Raw genomic sequence first — 19784 nt, forward strand, 5'->3', positions numbered from 1 at the left:
TTTTTAAAAATCTAATGGTATATATTACAGATTGTACCAAATAGGTCTCAAAGAACTGCCGCATAATTTATTCCTTGTGGCACATAGCATTTTACAAAGGATAGACCATAATTTAGCTACTCCCTATTGATGGGCATTTAACTTAGTTCCAGTTTTTTGCTAATACAAACAATAGTGTATTTTATACATTATATTGCATATCTGCAAATATATATATTTGGATATATATATAATCCTCATCCAAGGATATTTTCTCCATTGATTTAAAAAATATATATATTTTATTGTTTTTTTACAGAGAGGAAGGGAGAGGGATAGAGAGTTAGAAACATTGATGAGAGAGAAACATCAGCTGCCTCCTGCACACCTCCTACTGTGGAAGTGCCCGCAACCAAGGTACATGCCCTTGACTGGAATCGAACCTGAGACCCTTCAGTCCGAAGGCCAGTGCTCTATCCATTGAACAACTCGGTTAGGGCTCCATTGATTTTTAGAGAATGGAAGGGAGCGGAAGAGGGGAGAAAGAGAGAAAGAGAAAGTGAGAGAAACATCTATGTGAGAGAGACATATTGATTGGTTGCCTCCTGCAAGAGCCTGGACCGAGCCATGATTAAACCTGCAACTCTGGTATGTGCCCTTGACCTGGAATTGAGCCCTTGGCCCTTCAGTGTGGGGAACTGATTCTCTAACCACTGAATCACACCAGCCAACCCTCTGCAAGTATATTTTCAACGTAAGTGCAGAAGTGGAAGTGCTTAGTCAAAGAATATGTGCATTTATAATTTTCGTAGATATTGTGAGATTGACATCTATAGAGGTTTTACCAATTATACTCTTTTCTGAAAGTGCCTGTTTTGCCACTGCCTTGCCTTTGAATATAGTTTTAACTTGCATTTCTCTTATGAGTGAGGTTGAGAATCTTTTCACGTTTAAATGCTATTCATATTTCCTTTTCTGTGAATTATCTGTTAATTTTCTTTGCCAATTTTTTTTCTGCCGGGTTGTTGGACTTTTTAAAAAATTGATTTCTAGGAACTTTTTGTTTTAGTGAAGTCTTTGTTATGTGAATTAAACATTTTTTGTTAGGTTCTTTTTTCCTTTTATATTGCATAGGATAGTTTGTTTTTTAAGGAGAAGAAACTATTTTTAAATTGATTTTAGAGAGAGAGGAAAGGAGAGGGAAAGAGAAACATCAGTGAGAGAGAGAAACATCGATCAGCTGCTTCCTGTATGCCCCTTACTGAGGATCGAACCCACAACCTGGCATGTGCCCTGACTGGGAACAGAACCAGGGACTTCTCGGTGCACGGGATGACACTCAACAAACTGAGCCACACCGGCTAGGGGCCCGTAGAATAGTTTTATGCATAATTTAAAAATATTTTGTGTAGTAAAATGTATTAATTTTTTTCTTTTTATAGGTTCGAGTTGTATGTCATTCTTAAAACTTTGAGATTATTATAAAATAATTATGATTTCTTTTGGTACCTTTTATGCTTTAATTATTCACATTTAAATATCTTTAAGTTGTTTGGAATTTGATATAAGATATAGGATATGTTTCCTACTTATATATGTTTCATTTCTTTTTTATTTTCTGGTGGCTACTCTATTGTCCTGACATCTTTATTTATTAGGTTTTATTTCCCTAGGGCCATGGTCAGCAAACTGCAACTTGTGAGCGAGCCACCTGCGGCTTTTTGGCCCCTTGAGTGTGGCTCTTCCTAAGCCTTAGGAGCACCCTCATTAAGTTAATAACAATGTACATACCTATATAGTTTAAGTTTAAAAAATTTGGCTCTCAAAAGAAATTTCAATCATTGATATTTGGCTCTGTTGACTAATGAGTTTGCCGACCACTGCCCTAGGGGACCTTTGACTCCCTTATCTCTTTTATCAATCTTCCCTTCATCCTCAACCATATCCATTATCTAATTAGCCCCCATTAAGTCCAGAGGTTGCTGGACTTAATGAATTCATTATCTATTTTTCCACATGAATTTATTATCTATTTTTCTAGGATCCTATATGATCTTACCTTTTTCTGTTCTTATTGATATTACTTTAAACTTTTTAAATGGACATTTCAGTGAATAATGAAATATGTATATTGAAATGTATACAGTCATAGACAATTGGTTCTAGGACCTCCCTCCACCCCTAATACCAAAATTTTCAGATGCTCAAGTCCTGTGCCACCCTCAGTACGGCCAGGGGTCAACCTGAGGGGGCGCGGTGAAGGATTAAAAAATAAAGCTGGGGCTAGGTGGGACGCTGCACTCTGTTGGAGAAACAGTGCCACAGCCTGCAAGCCAAGTCTTTATTTTATAGCCAGATTTCTTGAGGCAAAGTAAGGGCGTGGTCAAGATGTTTACAATGTTCTTTCGGGTTTCAAATCTACTCAATTACATGCACCTGAACTCCATCAAGCTTTGTTTTGGCAGTACTTCCTGCACTTCCCACAGCCCATATCACTCAGCCACGTGGGACCACTGGTTTGGACCATAAGGTCAAGCTTACAACCATAGCCTTTGGCTATAATTGTGCTGAGAAGGCTTTGCCCTCCACGCTGGGACTTGCACGTGGCTTTGCCACGAGAGGACCGTGCCCTCTCATTAGTCTGAGGAGGCTTGAACCTGTCCAAATGCTGTAGCCACTCTCCACAAAGTCCCTTATAAAAAAATGGTGTAGTATTTGCGTATAACCTATATTTGTATGCAGGCTACAGCAGGGATTGCCTACGCATTACTTCATTTGTGTGGATTCAGCATAGTGCTCATTGGTGCATAGCAAACTCAAATTTTGCTTTTTTGGAATTCATGGGATTTTCTTTTTTAAGAATATTTTCAGTCTGCAGTTATGTTATATATAGAGAAGGTATATAATGAACTCCCAGGCACCTATTACCCAGCTTCAATAGCAGTCACCTCATGGCAGGTCTCCTTTTATTCATATGTCTACCTACTTGTCCTCCTTCCCTCATCCCAATTGTTTTGAAGCAGATTTCAGACATAATATTAATTTAGCACAGGGACCACTGACAACCGCCTTCCAATTTTTTTTAAAGATATGTTTTTATTGATTTCAGAGAGAGGAAGGGAGAGAGAGATAGAAACATCAAGCTACCTCCTGCATGCCTCCCATTGGGAATTGAACCCTGACCAGGAATCAAACCATGACCTCCTGTTCATGGGTCGATGCTTAACCATTGGGCCACACTGGCCAGGCATGTCTTCCAATTTTTATTCTCCAGATCATCCTGTGTAATTCTGTGTCTTTCTTCCTTGGTCTTACATTTCTAAAGTAACAGTGCTCTAATAAATGCTCACTGAAAAGTACACTACTGGATATTTTTTAACCTCAAATTGGCCTTTTTGTGTGCATAGACTCCAGTACTTTCATAAAATTACATATTCTGAAATTAGGGAATACCATGTTTGTATCCCCACAGTTCCTCGCATAGTCTGCGAAGGAAATACCAGCAAGATAAAACAGAAAAGAAAGGGAACAAGAGAGGATGGATGGAAGAGACACGCAGAGGAAGTCACCGGATCTGTCAGTATAAGCAACTGCTTCTTAGAGCACCACTACCCAGAGGAAACATAGAGGGAAAAAGGCAGGTTTGGGTCTTCCACCAAGATTTCAGTGAACAGGATGGAGGGAAAAAACAAACACCTATGAACACCTAGAGCCAAAACCTATAACAAAAGTAGAAAGTTCAGAGCTAAATTTTGGAAAAGCCTGTTTTATAATTTAGTAGTGCTTAGTAAATGACAATTAAATTCTAGAACTGATTTGAACTTTGGTGAGAGCAGAGTTAATGTCAAAAGAAAAGCTTTAGTTCCAAGGTTGTGTAATATGCTTCAGAGAAAGCTGGCAATTAGGGATAAGTTACAAAGTATTTTCTGAGAGATTAGAGTTGGTGGGTTGTTGTTTAAATTTGTAACATTTGCTGTTGGCGCCGTTTGCTTGTAGCGGTAGCACCAGGCACTAGCATTAACGCGTTTTTGTGTTCTTTCAACACTTTTCACAGTGAGTCTTTCCGGTGGTATAAAAGATTAGAAAAAATAGATGATTGATAGTGCTATGACATAGGCTTTTGTATTTTTTTTTTTTTTTAAAGATTGACCTAATTTATTAAGCTTAAATTCTCAGTTTAGTAAATAAACATTTTTACCTTCTGTGGAAATGTGGAAAACTAATTTCCTCTCAAGTTTGCTTTTGTTGTCCCTCAGAACAGTATACCAAAGTAGCAGTAATCTGAAAACAGATTCCAGTTCACTGGAAACAACCTGGACTTTAAATCTTCCATGCCATGTAGCCCCACCCCAGACTGAGAAAAAATATCTGACCTGAAATGAGTTGAAAATAGGAAAGGCGGGAGGTGTCTAGAAGTTTGACTACATTTCCAAACCAGATATTACTTTAAAAAATTATCCTATATAATAAAAGCTTAATATGCTAAGTGTCTGGTAGTCCATTCAACCAATCAAAGCGTAATATGCTAATGATATGCTAAGGCTGCTCAACCGTTCACTATGACGTGCACTGACCACCAGGGAGCAGACAGTCGACTGGTCAACCAGTTGCTATGACGTGCACTGACCACCAGGGGGCAGACGCTCTGACTGGTAGGTTAGCTTGCTGCTGGGGTCCGGCTGATGGGGACTGAGCGAGACAGGCTGGACATGCCCTGAAGCCCTCCTGTGGTCCCTCCCCTGCTGGCCAACCTCCCAAGTTCCTCCCCAGCCCTGATTGTGCACCAGTGGGGTCTCTCGGCCTGGCCTGTGCCCTCTTGCAATCCAGGGCCCCTCAGGGGATGTCGGAGAGCTGGTTTCGGTCTGATCCCGCAGGCCAGGCCGAGGAACCCCACTGGTACATGAATTCATGTACCGGGCCTCTAGTCTCATAATATTTGTGATTATCTACATTAGGGTCTGCAACAGTCACTGTTTTTTATAACAACTGATGAGGTAAGAAAGGTTTTTACATTGTTAAAGGATTGTAAACAAACATAAACACTAAGAATGTGCAGAGACAGGATGTGCCCTGAAAAGGGGAAGTCTTTGACCTTTGACCTTTTATGAAACAAGTTGGCCAACTCTTGATCTACATCATTCAGGATACAAAGTATATTTCTTTGCATGAACATTTAAAATTTCTTGCTCTCTTGTTTTTGTTCTGTATTGGCACTTTTAAAAAAATGGTTATATAGTTAGTTTTCCTTTGTATGTGTGTACCACAATTTAAGAGTGGTTATTTATTTTTTGCTTTTATAGCCAATATCGGAATTAGCATATTTGTGCACATTTTTGTGACTTAGGGAATTGCTTGGTCAAATATTATATGCAATTTAAAGTTTGATAATTATTGCTAAATTGCCCTCCCATCAAATTGGATCTTTTTATATTTCTCCCAACATTGTTTTCCTTACTCATATAGACCTTGACCGAGATAAAATAGTTTGACTCTTTAATCAGATAGGTCTCTTCATTTTCTGTTGCTGAGTAACAAAGAATTTAGTGGCTTAAAACAACATCATTATTTATTTTGCTCACAAATATTCAGGTCAGTTTGGGCTTGGTGGGGACAACTTTTCTGTGCTTTACTTGATGTCATTCATTTCTGAGTGTCAAAGGCTGGGGACTGAAATGGTCATATGTCTTCTTTAGCTGGGATCTCATCTGGGGCTGAGGAGAACACCACGGAAATCCTTTCCATCTGGCTGCTTGGCAGCCTCGTAGCAGGGTGACTGAATTCCAAGGAAGAGCATCCTATAAGAGGACGAGGTGATTATATGATTTAGCCTCAGAAGCCACCTAGCATCATTTTTACCACCGTCACAGGCCTGCCCAAGTTTAAGGGAGATGGAACATAGACCCCCACTTTGTAATGGAGAAGTGGCAACATCACTTGTAAGAGAACATGTGGGATGGGAAGTATTGGTGCAGCCATTTGGAAACTGCAGTCTGCCACAAGGTAGAATGTTTGTTTTGGCTTGCTTATCTATAATTATGATTATACAGTTGACACTTGAACAATATGGGTTTGAACTGTGTGGGTCCACTTATATGTGGATTTTTTGCAATAAATATATTGGAAAAATTTTTGGAGATTTCCTTACTGCTGTGAAGCAATCATATTGATTATCCTAGGGTACCAGATTGATGCTTCTTCATTACCAATGCATGAATTATTATACTTCTAAATAAATATGAATTTCTTTTTCACATTACCTTTTCATTTTTGGATGTTTAGTTTTAGTAATATGTTTAACATCTGCAGTGTTTTATATTTATTATATAAGACAATATTGATGTAGGTATTGACACGATTCATCTAGTAAAAATACATCATAAACTTTTGATATTGATAAATACAGTACAGTGTGGCAAATGTATTTTCTCTTTATGATTTTCTTAATAACATTTTCTTTTCTCTAGCTTTATTGTAAGAATACAGTATAAAATGCTTATTCAAAATATGTGTCAATTGACTGTTTATGTTATCAGTAAGGTTTCCTTCTAGTCATTAGTAGGCTATTATAGTTAAGTTTTTTGGGAGTCAAAAAGTATTTCCACTGTGTGGGGGTGGATAGGTGCCCCCTGTTCAGAGGTTAACTGTATATCTTTTCATACGTTTATTGACCACGTCTGTTTCTGTGACTTGTCTTTTTATATCAGGTCCATGAGTACCCGAGACCTTGGTTTTTTCTTCACTCTATTACAACATCTAGAGGCACCAGTTTACAATCATACTAATGAGTAATTCATTTTTTAAAAAAACAAAAGCAGCCGAAACCGGTTTGGCTCAGTGGATAGAGCATTGGCCTGCGGACTGAAAGGTCCCAGGTTCGATTCCGGTCAAGGGCATGTACCTGGGTTGCGGGCACATCCCCAGTAGGAGATGTGCAGGAGGCAGCTGATCGATGTTTCTCTCTCATCGATGTTTCTAACTCTCTATCTCTCTCCCTTCCTCTCTGTAAAAAATCAATAAAATATGTTTAAAAAAAAATACTAAATACAGTATGAGGCAAAAGTACATTTACAGTTGTTTGTATGAAAAATAATACAATGATTAATAAATAAAAATACAAGAATAAACTCTGTTCTGTGCACTCATAACTATAAACCTGTTTAAAAAAAACAAAAAAAACAAAAAAAAACAAAAGCAAATGTTTCAGATCTACAGTGCATGCCACTTAAGTCTTGTTTTAGAAATTATTCTGGAAAGATTTGTTAAAAAATTAAGGAATTTCGAGTCATACTATCCTTTGCCCACTGCCAGCATTTCAGGTAGCAGAGTTGTGCTTTAATTACATCCTTCAGGCCTCCAAATCAAAGGTGAATAAGAGGTTTTAATTTTAGATGCTAGTGAATGTTTTTTTTTAATAATTTTCAAGAAAAACAATTTAAAATATAATGTTACATGCAATAAACATTAATATTTCAAGAAAAATGATTTAATGAATGTTTTTAACCTCTATATAGGATATCTTATAGGAAGTGTTTAAAATATGTTAAGTGTTTAAGGTTATGTTAAGTCCAACTTAAAAATTAAATTCTATTCAGCTTTAGATTTGGAGATGAGTGTTACTAGTGCATAACTTCGCTGCCTAAAGCTATTGCTGTAGAATGAAATGCCAAGAGTATTTTATAACTGAAAGCTTGGAGCATTTGAGAAAGTTTAGAGATTGTTGGCAAAGAAAGCTGCATGGAATGTTATTTTGAAGAGTAATTCCAAAGACTGTCATTTAATTACAAAGATCCCTTCAGCAATATCTGTGCATTCATTACAGTTCAGTCTCTGTGCAAGCCCTGCATCCTGCTTTGTTAACGCAGTCAGTCTCGTTGTCCTTGTATTTGTCATAAAATGACTCTCTTGAGTGGAAGGATAGGTCAGTGCTCTGCCCTCTGTAGCAATAAAGTATAAAGACCAGATTATATCTATGAGGTATATATAGATATATATGTATATATACGTGTGTGTGTGTGTGTGTGTGTGTGTGTGTGTATGGAGAGATACATATAACCTCTTTGCTTTCTTCCTGCTTTCCTTCTTTTGAGATACCCCTCTCATTATTTATCACTGTTTTATTTCTTTGTTTATATTTTGTTACTTAGAAATGTTGAGATTAAAAGATGAATAATGATAGTGAGTAATCCTAACCTCATAGGATTGTTATGAGGATTAAATAGATCACATGTATGAAGTGTTTTGGACAGTACATGGCACATGGTAAGCATTTAAGAAGTGCTGACAGTATAGTGATGGTAATGGTCTCTGCCATTAAGTCTTTTCTTCCTAGGTTAATAGGGAAAATGACTGTAAACAACTTCCTGAAGTACAAGGCTGAATGAAAATAAGTGTATAGAAGAGATAGAAGCAAAGTTCTTTTTATTCTAAGAAAGGAGCAATTAATTTCAGCTAGAGCTAAGGAAGAAGGAATCTTGTCTCCTTAACTTTGAAGTGGAAATGGGATCTCTTTAAAGAGAATGGTATTCTAGATCATTTCTAGCAAAAGCATGGAGCTAGGAACATGCATGGAACCGTCAGCTGCCGTGTGGGACTGAGGTCTGGTGTGAAGTCAGGGTAGGATGTGGAGATGTCGGATTGCACAGGCTTTGAAGACAGTAATGGGAAGTTTGTATTTGGTGCTAGAAGCTTTGGGTAATATTCTCAAGCCTTTCAATAGAGTACAGGATTGCAGTCTTACAGCAAAATAAACGTGATTATTGTGTGTAGGCAATAATTAGTGGGCCTGTCAATTTAAGATCTTGACTGAGAGGGCTAATGGAAATATATAGTAGGAGGAAATCCTTGCTATAATTCAGGGTGTGAAATGGAAACTGCGGATTGTGGGAAAATGAGTCTTTTCGAGTAAACCCTGGGAACTTTCTGTAAATACATTTGAGACTTTTCATACGTAGGGGGTTAAACAAATTTATTAGACAATAACCTTCTCTCTTAAAGAATCTTAATCTCTGGATTGGGAGAAAGGATTGCATGTAAAGAAAGAACTGTACTTTTCTGGTTGACTGCGCATGTAACTAAAGATGGACTTACCTCAGTAGAATAGGCTGTCTTTTAGCCCGAAGGGAGAGCGTTAAGCATATTTTAAAACTGAGCACTTTGTTTCTATTTTTAAGTCTCCAAAAATAATCATTTGACACAGAGAACCAGCTTTTGGGAACGAATCTCAGATTTCCGCATTGCCAGCATTTTTTCATTGTGATTTGAGATGATTTGGCTATCCCTTAAGTTATCTTGTATTTTTGTTGATTTGTACTGTTGGTTAAGGAGCTTTTGCCTTTCTAACACACTTGTAACTCCAAATAATTCATGCACCCTAGTTTGAGAAATTGTTGGGAAGGAGGCCTGATTAGGACACAGAGCTTGGGAGGCTGCTGGTTGTGAGGATTGAAGCTCACGACAGTTGAATTATTGGCTGGATGGAGTGACCACGAGTAATTGCGCTTATTTTTTGGTTTTGGCCTCTTTTCTTGGTTGTACAGATAGATGGTCTGAACTAGCAATAGGGTTGTATGTATGTAATAGCTGCTGATTTTCTGTTGGTTTGAGATGGACTTTGCATGTCTACCAGCACATCCTTCTGAAAGGGAAAAAAAAGCAAATTACTACGTAGTTTATGTTCCAGGAAATAACAAGGCTATTCTGCAGGTAAATAGCACCTATGTAACATTTATGCTTTTCAAAAATATTTCACATTGTCATTTCATGCTCACAACATGAAAGTGACATTTTTTTAACCTTGTAAATGGATAGGGAGGGGATGCTGAGACATAAATAAGAAACTCGGTTAAGGTTGCTGTCTCAACAAATAGATGTCTGGGACAACTTACCGTCTTTCATTTTTGAATTGTAACTTTCAGAAAATTTTATAAGAGGAAAAAGCTGAGCACCTCTCTCTCTCTCTCTTTCTCTCTCTCTTTTTTTTTTTGGCTACTTTTTAGCGTCGTCTTAGACACCTTCGGAACATTGCTGCCCGGAACATTGTTAATAGAAATGGCCATCAACTCCTTGATACCTACTTCACACTTCACTTGTGTAATTCTGAAAAGATATATAAAGGTAAGGGAATCTGTGGACTCACTCCCCACAGATCATTACGTCTCATTTTTATTCTTTTGTAACACAAGAGCCTCTTGCTGTTATTGCTTACCGGAAAGCTAAATTGTCATGCTGTGAAAATATTTCCCTGAGCAGTTATATATATTAAAGAAATATGACGTTTAAGTAGTTCTTTCAGTTAACTAAGCCTTACATTGATAAGTTTATCATTCCTTTATGAATGTTATTAATATCTTTATTCCAGTAGCTGCCACTTAAAATATATGAGGCCAGTATCCAGTACTAATTTGCTTTTTTAAAAAAATGTAATTGCTTTCTTTAATACTATGGTAAAATTGGGTCCTAGTTAATATTTTCTCATATCTGTAATTCCTTGTGACTATGGAGTCATTTTTTATAAGAATTGTCATGGTTTTTATGAATTAAGTTTTATGTATTGAAATGTTGATTCTTCCATAAGTGACAGTTCTAAGAGTAGAGCAGATACTTTATTCAAAATCACAAGTGTCTTTTGAATACATATTGCGTGAAAGGTACTTTGGTATAATTGGTGACCTTATGCCAGGTGGTGTAAGAAGAGAAGCAAGTATAATGATGAGAGTATTAGATTAGGATTGAAAATATCGATACTAGTTCTAGCTCAGCTGTTCACTAGCTGTATGATTTTGGCAAAAGACTATGGCTTTTGAACATAAATTTTCCCATTTGTAAAATGGGAATAAGGAGGTTCTGTGAAGCCGGCAAGACATTTTTATGAGGATCAGCTGAGAAGGTGATGACACTTGGTACGATGTGATTAAGGTCTTATATTAACAAAAGATGGCATTATATTATTGAAAGTTACTAAGGATTTATTTTTTAATTTTTTCCTGTGGCAAAGATGAATTATTCAAATGACATTTATCTTTTGGTTTTAATTACTTTTCCAAACCATTATTAAAGGAGTAGTTGTTTTACCAACTTAAAAAAAATTTTAATACCATCATATGCTCATTAAAACATTCAATCAGGGATTACATAGAGTAGAACCCTTCCACCCCTATTTTAAATAGCATTACAATAATTTTTAAGGATGAAAAAGGACTCTGAAATCTGGCATTTTATTTCATTCTTATTTTTTATTCTGACCATTGCATGCATATACATATTTTTATCCTCACGTGAGGATAGATTTGTTCTTTATTGATGTGTGTGTGAGAGAGAGAAAAAGAGAGAGAGAGAGATCATTTGCCTCCCCTATGTGCTCAATGGGGGATGGAATTCACAACCTGAGTATGTGCCCTGACTGGGAATTGAACTCGCGACATTTCAGTGTATAGGACCGCACTCCAACAAACTAAGCTACACTGGCCCGGGCACCATTGCATATTTTAAAAACAGTTGTAGTAATTTGAATGATTAATGCTAGCTACTGTAACAAATACCACAAATCTCAGTGGCTTAACATAATACATTTCTTAAGCTAAGTTCAGTGCAGGTGTTCTTTATCAGGTAGTGTCCTGGCAGATGTCCGATAAGTGGTGCCTCAGGTACCCGGCTCCTTCTGTTTTGGAATGCTGCTGCCACCAACACGTGACCTCTGGCATGGCAAGAGAGGGATTGTTTGAGGGAAATTTTCTTAATGGAAATGGCCCAGCTTAATTCCATTACATTCCATTGGCCATACATTTGAGTCATCTTTTTTAGGTGAAAAGGGCCTGGGAAATGTCTTCCTTTGTGTCCAGAGCAGGGGTGGGCAAACTTTTTGACTCGAGGGCCACAGTGGGTTCTTAAACTGGACTGGAGGGCCGGAACAAAAGCATGGATGGAGTGTTTGTGTGAACTGATATAAATTCAAAGTAAACATCATTACATAAAAGGGTATGGTCTTTTTTTTTTTTTTTTTTTTTTAGTTTTATTCATTTCCAACGGGCCGGATCCGGCCCGCGGGCCGTAGTTTGCCCACTGCTGGTCCAGAGGAAAATAAACAGTTTAGTTGCTATTTGTCCTAAAGATATAAGCAATTTTGCAGATCTTAAAACTTTTGATCTAGTGCTCACTAGTTGGTTTTATCATTGGCAATATATGACAATGCCAGAGTATTTTAAATGTTTGATAGATTTCTATATAATTAGTTATTTGTTATCTTCATCGAACTTCTGTATCCTTGCTTCAGTGTTACCTCTGATAATAGTATTTAGTGCATTTTAGGTATGTGGTAAATGATAGCAATTGTTATTAGAATTGTAATGTTAATAATCATAATAGTAGTTTCTAAAAAGAGAATAGTCACAGGACTGGTTGATGACCATGATGTAAAAACTTGTCTAAGGGATATAAAGAAAGTCATCTTTTTTTATCTTGTTTTTGGTCTTCTAGCTCAGATTACATTTTGAGCTTAGAAGTGATCATAGACTGTTTCTCTATTTCAATAAAATGATCACTAATACAATTAGCGAATAGCTGGTGACAGACCACAGGGAAGTCCAGTGTTGGTGGTGGTTTTGAGTGTCACTAAATGGCATTTAGTTAACTTATATCTAAAATGAGAGGATTGATGATTTCTGGGACTTTCTTCTCCAAAATGTCATGGATGAATGAAGTCTATTCATGGTGGTTTTGTTGGGCCCATAACTTAACCTGTAGCAGGAGGAGCCAGGAAGCTCTTTCCTTACTAAACCTAGTTATACCACCTTGTCTTATTGGACCTGTGATGACAAATTCAGGTCCAGTTATTCATTTCATGAATATTATGTGGCCCTTGGTGTAGGATGACCATGATAGAAAGCCAGTTGGCTCATCACACAAAACCACCTGTAACACTTGTTTAGTGGCATCGTTAATTTTAAAAGAAAGTGTTTTTATTGGAAGAATATTTGAAATGCTGATTTCTAAGTTATTCTTTTATTTCAGCTGAATTCACAGCAGATCCTAGGAAGTTATATATGAGATTTTTAAAAAAATTGACATCTTTTAGTGCTCTTAGGAGACTGTCTGCCTTTTAGGTAGTTCAAATCAAACACTAGTTATCACATTTCCAGAGAACAAAGCCTTGTGTTATGTATGAGGAGCTAGGTTTTAATCCTGGTTTCCTCTTAAATTTGGAATATTTATAAAATCAAGGTTGTTCTTAAGCCATAATTATTTTCTCACCGTGAAATGTGAGTGCCTGTCTTCTCCTGGAACATCAGCCAGCTATTTTGAATACATCAGAAGACAAACTCTATATAATCCATTTTGGCGATCTCATCCAAGTCTTATAGTTTTAAATATCATTTATCACTAACAACTTGCAAACTTATATTCTTAGCTTGGACCTCCCCTCTGAACTCATACTCCTGTATTTAGTCGCCTACTCTACATCTCTTTTTGGAGTCTAGTAGGTAACTTAAACTTAATATATTAAAAACCGAGTTTCTGATATTCTAGCTCTGAACCACCTCCTGTATTATTCCTTCTTTCAGAAAATGGCAACTCCATCCTTTCATATCCTTGGCCAAAAACCTTGAAATCTTCTTGAATTGTTCTTTTTTATATCCCACATCCAATCTTTCAGCAAATACTTTTGGCTCTTAGCTATCAAAATATATCCATAAGCCAATCACTGCTTATACCTCCAAACCACTGTCATCTCTTGCCTGAATTATTGAAGTAGACTTTTAGCAGGTTTGCCTGCTCATGTACCCTCTTCATTATGTTCTCACCCAGATCTCATTAAAATGAAAGGGAGATCATATTATTCCTTTCCTTAAAACCCTTCAGTGCCTTCTCATCTTGCTCAGAAAAGCTAAAATCCTTATTAGGTTTTCCAAAAGGCCTTTCATGATCTGATCCTCTGTTACCTCTTGGAACTCATCTCCTTCTACTCTTCTCTGTTCCAGCGACACACACCTTGCTGTTTCTTGAATATATCAAGTTTATCCAATTTAAAAGCTTCTGTACTTACTCTGTCTTTGTCCTGGGCACACTTTCCTCCTACATCTATATGACGAGCTCCTCCACCTCCTTTTAGGTCTTTATACAAATGTTTTCTCAGAGAAACTCTCCTGATCACTGACTAAACCCTTTTAAAAATTGTGACTATTCTCTTTCTGTCTTTTGTGCTTTATTTTTCTCCACAATACTTAAGATCATTTGACATACTACTTGTTTAATTATTTGGTTAATATATATCTCTCTCCACTAGAATGTAAACTTTATGAGGGCAGAAATTTGTAGGTCAGTAATTTTTAGGTCACTTTTGTTCACTGCAATGTCTCCAATACTTGGAATGATGCTTGGCACATACTGAGCTCTTAAATATATTTTTTCCATTAATTTTTGAATAGGTAACACAGTCCATGGTTTAGAATATATATAAAGTGCAGTTCATATATAGAAAGTGTATATGTATACATACATACATACATACATACACACATGTATGTTTGTGTGTGTATATAGGTTTGCATTCGTCTTCCTTTCACCTGTCCAAGCTCCCTAGTTTTCCACCCCACCCTGACAACCAGTTATTCCTTTCTTGTTTATCTTTCCTGAGATTCTTTATACAAATACAAGTAAAATTAGTACCAAGCTATGTATATTTCTGTGCTTGAAATTTTAACTTAATATACCCTAAATATTTTTCCATTTTTAAAATGTTTTTTCATGCCCTAAAGGTTTTTCCATATTGGTTCATAGAGAGCTTTCCTTATTTTGCATTGAATAAATTATGTAACTGGCTCCTCTTAGTAGGCATTTATAGGTGGATCCAGTCTTTTGCTGTACACATTGTACTGTATTGAATAACTTTACAAGCACATTATTTTATACATTCCGAGAAGTGAAATTACAAAGAGAGGGTGTACTCGGCAGTTATGGTAGCTATTAGAAAAGTGTCCTTGTTTACTTCCACTTGCTCTGTCCTTTTCCCAGAGCCTCACCAACAGCCTCTACAATCAAACCTCTGAATTTTTGCCAAACTGATAAAATAGTTTTATAGTATAGTTTAAGTTTGTATTTTTCTATTCTGAGTGAGGTTGAGGTACTAAAAAAGCATTTGTTGAGTGAGTGGAATGCTACATAACAGCCAAAACATGCCATTGGAAGCGTGTTTAAAGAACACGCCTTAGCATGGATAGAGGAATGTTTGTATCTGATGGTCCTTTTCATGTAGAAATAAGTCTCAGATAATAATCATTTTGCTCAGATTGAATTAGTAAAAATTAATAGAATTGTATTAATAAAAATATAATTTATAATTCATGATTTCTTTTGAGACTCACAACAACCCTGTTATTTTTCTGGTATCATTCTCCTTTGTAAAGTAAAGAAACTATGGCCCAAAAAGGTTGACTTGTCCAGGGTCAAGCTTATACATGGTAGTTTGGGGATTGGAACTGGTTTTCGACTAAATTTAAAAAAAAAATCATTCTCTTTTTTCACCATGCTGCTGATTTTATTGTAATAGAACGTTTTAGATGTAACAGAATGATACACACTGTAGACCCATGTTTAGCATGTTAGAAATTACTTCAGACTCAGTGATTTCTTTCCAAATTGTGTGGCTCCTTTGTTGGCCTCTCTACATTTAAATTAGAAAGTCCGTTTTGAGGGTCTCATGGAGAAGAAAAATTGTTTAGTTTCATCTATAATAATAAAAGCGTAATATGCTAATTAGACTGGACAGCTGAACGACCTTCTGGATGTCCTTCTGGACGAAGCCGCTGTGGTGGGGACCAAGGCAGAGGCGGTTAGGAGGATCAGGCAGGCAGAGTAGTTAGGGGCGATCAGGCAGGCAGGCTAGTGGTTAGGAGCCAGCGGTCCTGAATTGCGAGGAGGATGTCCGACTGCCGGTTTAGGCCCGATCCCGCAGTGGGATCGGGCCTAAACCAGCAGTCAGACATGACTCGAGGGGTCCCAGATTGCGAGAGGGTGCAGGCCAGGCTGAGGGACTCCCCCCCTCTCCCGTGCACGAATTTTGTGCACCGGGCCTCTAATTTATATATAATCAGCAAAATTTTGAAAGAAATAATACTATTCATCTTCTAAGAGCTGGAGGTGTTTATTTTGGGAACTGATTAGTAGTTTAACTTTGCAGATTAAAAGAAAAAAGAGTATCTTTCTCCCCCCCCCCACTGATTTTAAAAGTAATACATATTGTAACGAATTCAAATAATAGAAAAATGTAAAAGTATAAAGCAAAAGTACCTTGTTATAGAAAACAACAGCTTTTAGCCCTTTTAGTTATTCTTTCAAAAATATATACGGTGCATATAAATTAGAAAATATGTATATATTAACATAATAAACACATTAAATTAATATATATATGTAAATACATTAAATTAAATATGTTAATTTATTAATAAATTACTTTATTAATTTACATACATAAATATGTATCTCTAGTTAATTTATGGTTGGAGTAATTGGTTAGCCACTTGGGAAATAAAATGAAAAGAATAATACTTAGTGTTGCCTAGTGTTGGGGAAACGGCTATTCATAAGTGGGATTGTAAATTGGTACAGTATTTTTAGTGAATAATTTGGTAATATATCAAACTTATATATATTTTTTTGTCTTGCAACTTTACTTCAAAAGATTTTTTATTTATAACGTTAATTGAAATATCTAAAAATTGGCAGTAACCTAAATGTTCATCAGTAGGAGATTCTTTTTTTTAAATATATATTTTACTGATTTTTTACAGAGAGGAAGGGAGAGGGATAGAGAGTTAGAAACATCGATGAGAGAGAAACATCGATCAGCTGCCTCCTGCACACCCCTTACTGGGGATGTGCTCGCAACCAAGGTACATGCGCTTGACCAGAACTGAACCTGGGACCCTTCATTCTGCAGGCTGATGCTCTATCCACTGAGCCAAACCGGTTAGGGAAGTAGGAGATTCTTTTTTTGTTTGTTAATCCTTACCTGAGGATATTTTTTCCATTGATTTTTAGAGGGAGTGGAAAGGAGAGAGAGAGAGAGAAACATTGATGTGTGAGAGACACATCAATTGGTTGCCTCCATGAGCCCCGAAAGGGGCCAGGGATTGAACCTGCAACCCAGGTAGAAGCCCTTGACCGGGAATTGAACCAGAGACCCTTTGGTGTGCAGGTTAACACTCTGACCATTGAGTCACACTGGCCAGGGCAGTAGCAGATTCTTTTTAAAGACGATTAGAATGATCTCTTTTCTTATTTCAAATAATTATTTGGAGATGGAAAAATTAGAAAGCTTTCAAGCAAAAAACCAAAAGTAAATAACTTAATCTTGTCATCTAAGATAAACATTGTTAATAATTTGGATCCTGTTATAAATTCTTAGAACCTGTTTTTTTACTTAATATATTGTGACTCTTTCTCCACAAAATCAAATATCCTATCTTTATTTTTTTAGGAAGACAAGGTGAGAGTAACATAGATGATACGTTTGTCAAGAAATGCTTTAATCAAAAGAGTATGCACATAAAAGTGTTATGACCACCCTCTCTGGTTTGGCTCAGTGGATAGAGCATCGGCCTATAGACCAAAGGGTTTGATTCTGGTCAAGGATATGTACCTTGGTTACAGGCTCCTCCCTGGCCTGAGCCCTAGTTAGGGCTTGTACAGGAGGCAACCAATTGATGTATTTCTTTCACATTGATGTTTCTCTGTCTTTCCTTCTCTCTTCCACTCTTCCTAAAAGTCAATGGAAAAATAATCTTGGATGAGGATTAACCAAAAAAAAAAAAAAGAGTGTTATGTCCATGTCTGCTTTTAATTTACTGCGTGATGATTCCCAAGCTTCAGTTATCTTTTTAAAAAAATATACTTTTATTGATTTCAGAGAGATAGGGAGATAGAGATAGAGATAGAAACATCAATAATTAGAGAAAGTCATTGATCGGCTGCCTCTGTAGGCCACACACTGGGGATTGAGCTCACAACCCGGGCATGTGCCCTGACCAGGAATCGAACCGTGACCTCCTGGTTCATAGGTCGACGCTCAACCCCTGAGCCACACCAGCCGGGCCAAACTTCAGTTATTAGTGGATCACCTTGACAAGTTGCACTCTTATTTGAATGTTACCTATACCATTGCATATTTAATATATTTTTTAAAGTTTATTATTTTTAAATTTATGGTTAAGAATAATGTGTGAAATTGTTGATTCAAAAAAACTTTTGTCTACCCTGTGCCAGGAATGGTTTTATGTACTGAGGAGACAGCAATTGTACAAAACAGACACTACTACTCCTCCTTTATGGAGCTTACGATGAGTGGTGTAATATGTACAACACAAGTTTCAATGTATTAGAAAAAATATAGTTTATCCATGAATCATCTAAAATCACCTCAAGTACCAATGATATGTGCATCACATTTGGGAAATAGTACTCTTTAGCAACGTAAGGATACAAGGGTCCTTGTAGGCTCTGCAGAGATAGACAGAGTATCCTGGAGATGATGTTGGCAGGGTCTACAGAGAATGTTGGAGGGTAGTTGGAAATGTCTGCCTCAGTCACATTTCTCTTTTTTGATTGTGTCTTTGGGTTTTCTAACATTTACAACATTCTTGAATGTTTGTAGAATCATGAAAGTTAAAAAAAAATTTTTTTAATCCTCACGTGAGGATATTTTTTTATTGATTTTTAGAGAAAAGAAGAGAGAGGGGGAAAGAGAGAGAGATCATGTGAGAGAGAAACATTGATTGGTTGCCTCCCGTAGGAGTTCGAACCTGGGATTGAACCTGCAACCTAGGTCTGTGCCCTGACCGTGAATTGAATCCACCACCTTTTGGTGTACCTGATGATGTTCCAACTAACTGAGCCACCTGGCGAGGGCTGAATTATTAAATTTTAATGTTTACAGAGGATGTTTGGTCATTAGTCTAATTTTCTAAGTTCTCTGATGAAAAATGGCCCCAAAGAAATGAAAGAGACAAAATATTAATGACAGGTGGAATCAGAACTTAAGTTACCTGGTTGCTAGATCACTATTCATTTGACAATACTACAGTGAATAATCATAAGTGATGTTTGAGAAAAACAGAGAATATGGAATCAGTTGTAGAGAGTGGGAGTAGGTAGGGGATAAGAAAGTCTGAGTTTTAAGGACTCAAATTAGAATCTAGGGTAAAAGGAGCCAGTAAAAGTAAAAATAACTAACTTAAATCTTAACAGGTTTTGACCTTCCTTTACTAAGTTTTCCCTGTTAAAACGCTTTCATTTAATCTTTATTTCTACTTTAATTTTTTACAGATAAAGATATAGAGAGAGTAGATCCCTTGAAAATGTCTTACTGAAATAAATGTTAAAACATTTACCAGATTAAGAGTTAATGAATTTTATTTTTTTCCAGATCACTTATTGTTCTTTTTCTTTTTTTCCAGAATTTTATAGAAGTGAAGTGATTAAGAATTCCTTGGTAAGTTTTCCTTCTGACAGGTGCATACACATATAACTCCTATTTCAGAGAATGCTGAGACATAAAATAAGGTCAAGTTTAGTTCTGCCTTCTCCCATTAAATCTTCTGCTTAATTACTGCTTAAATCCTTATTGATTTGTTTATTGCTGTATCTCTAGTGCTTAAAACATGCCTGGCACATACCAGATGTTTGATAAATATTTGCTGAATGAACTGCTATTTTTTCCATTAAAAACTTTGGTGTTTTTTCAAATTAAATTTTATAATTCTATCACTTCTATTTACTGTAGAGGTTTTTGACTTACCAAACATTGTAATAAA

The 19784-nt window shown here is 36.6% G+C and overlaps 1 protein-coding gene across 2 annotated transcripts in view; it reads left to right on the forward strand.

The window, feature by feature from the left end:
* UVRAG (UV radiation resistance associated) overlaps positions 1–19784 on the forward strand; it is a 284006-nt gene that overhangs the window by 15049 nt on the left and 249173 nt on the right. The window contains exons 2-3 of one of the 2 annotated variants that reach the window (XM_081098742.1): positions 9975–10092; positions 19428–19462. In XM_081098742.1, coding sequence (XP_080954868.1) covers positions 9975–10092; positions 19428–19462 — 153 coding nt within the window. The remainder of the gene's footprint in view (positions 1–9974; positions 10093–19427; positions 19463–19784) is intronic. The other variant, XM_081098743.1, reaches the window with a different exon arrangement.

Source organism: Myotis nattereri, assembly GCF_964212035.1.
Source record: "Myotis nattereri genome assembly, chromosome: 9".
Classification (NCBI taxonomy): Eukaryota; Metazoa; Chordata; class Mammalia; order Chiroptera; family Vespertilionidae; genus Myotis; species Myotis nattereri.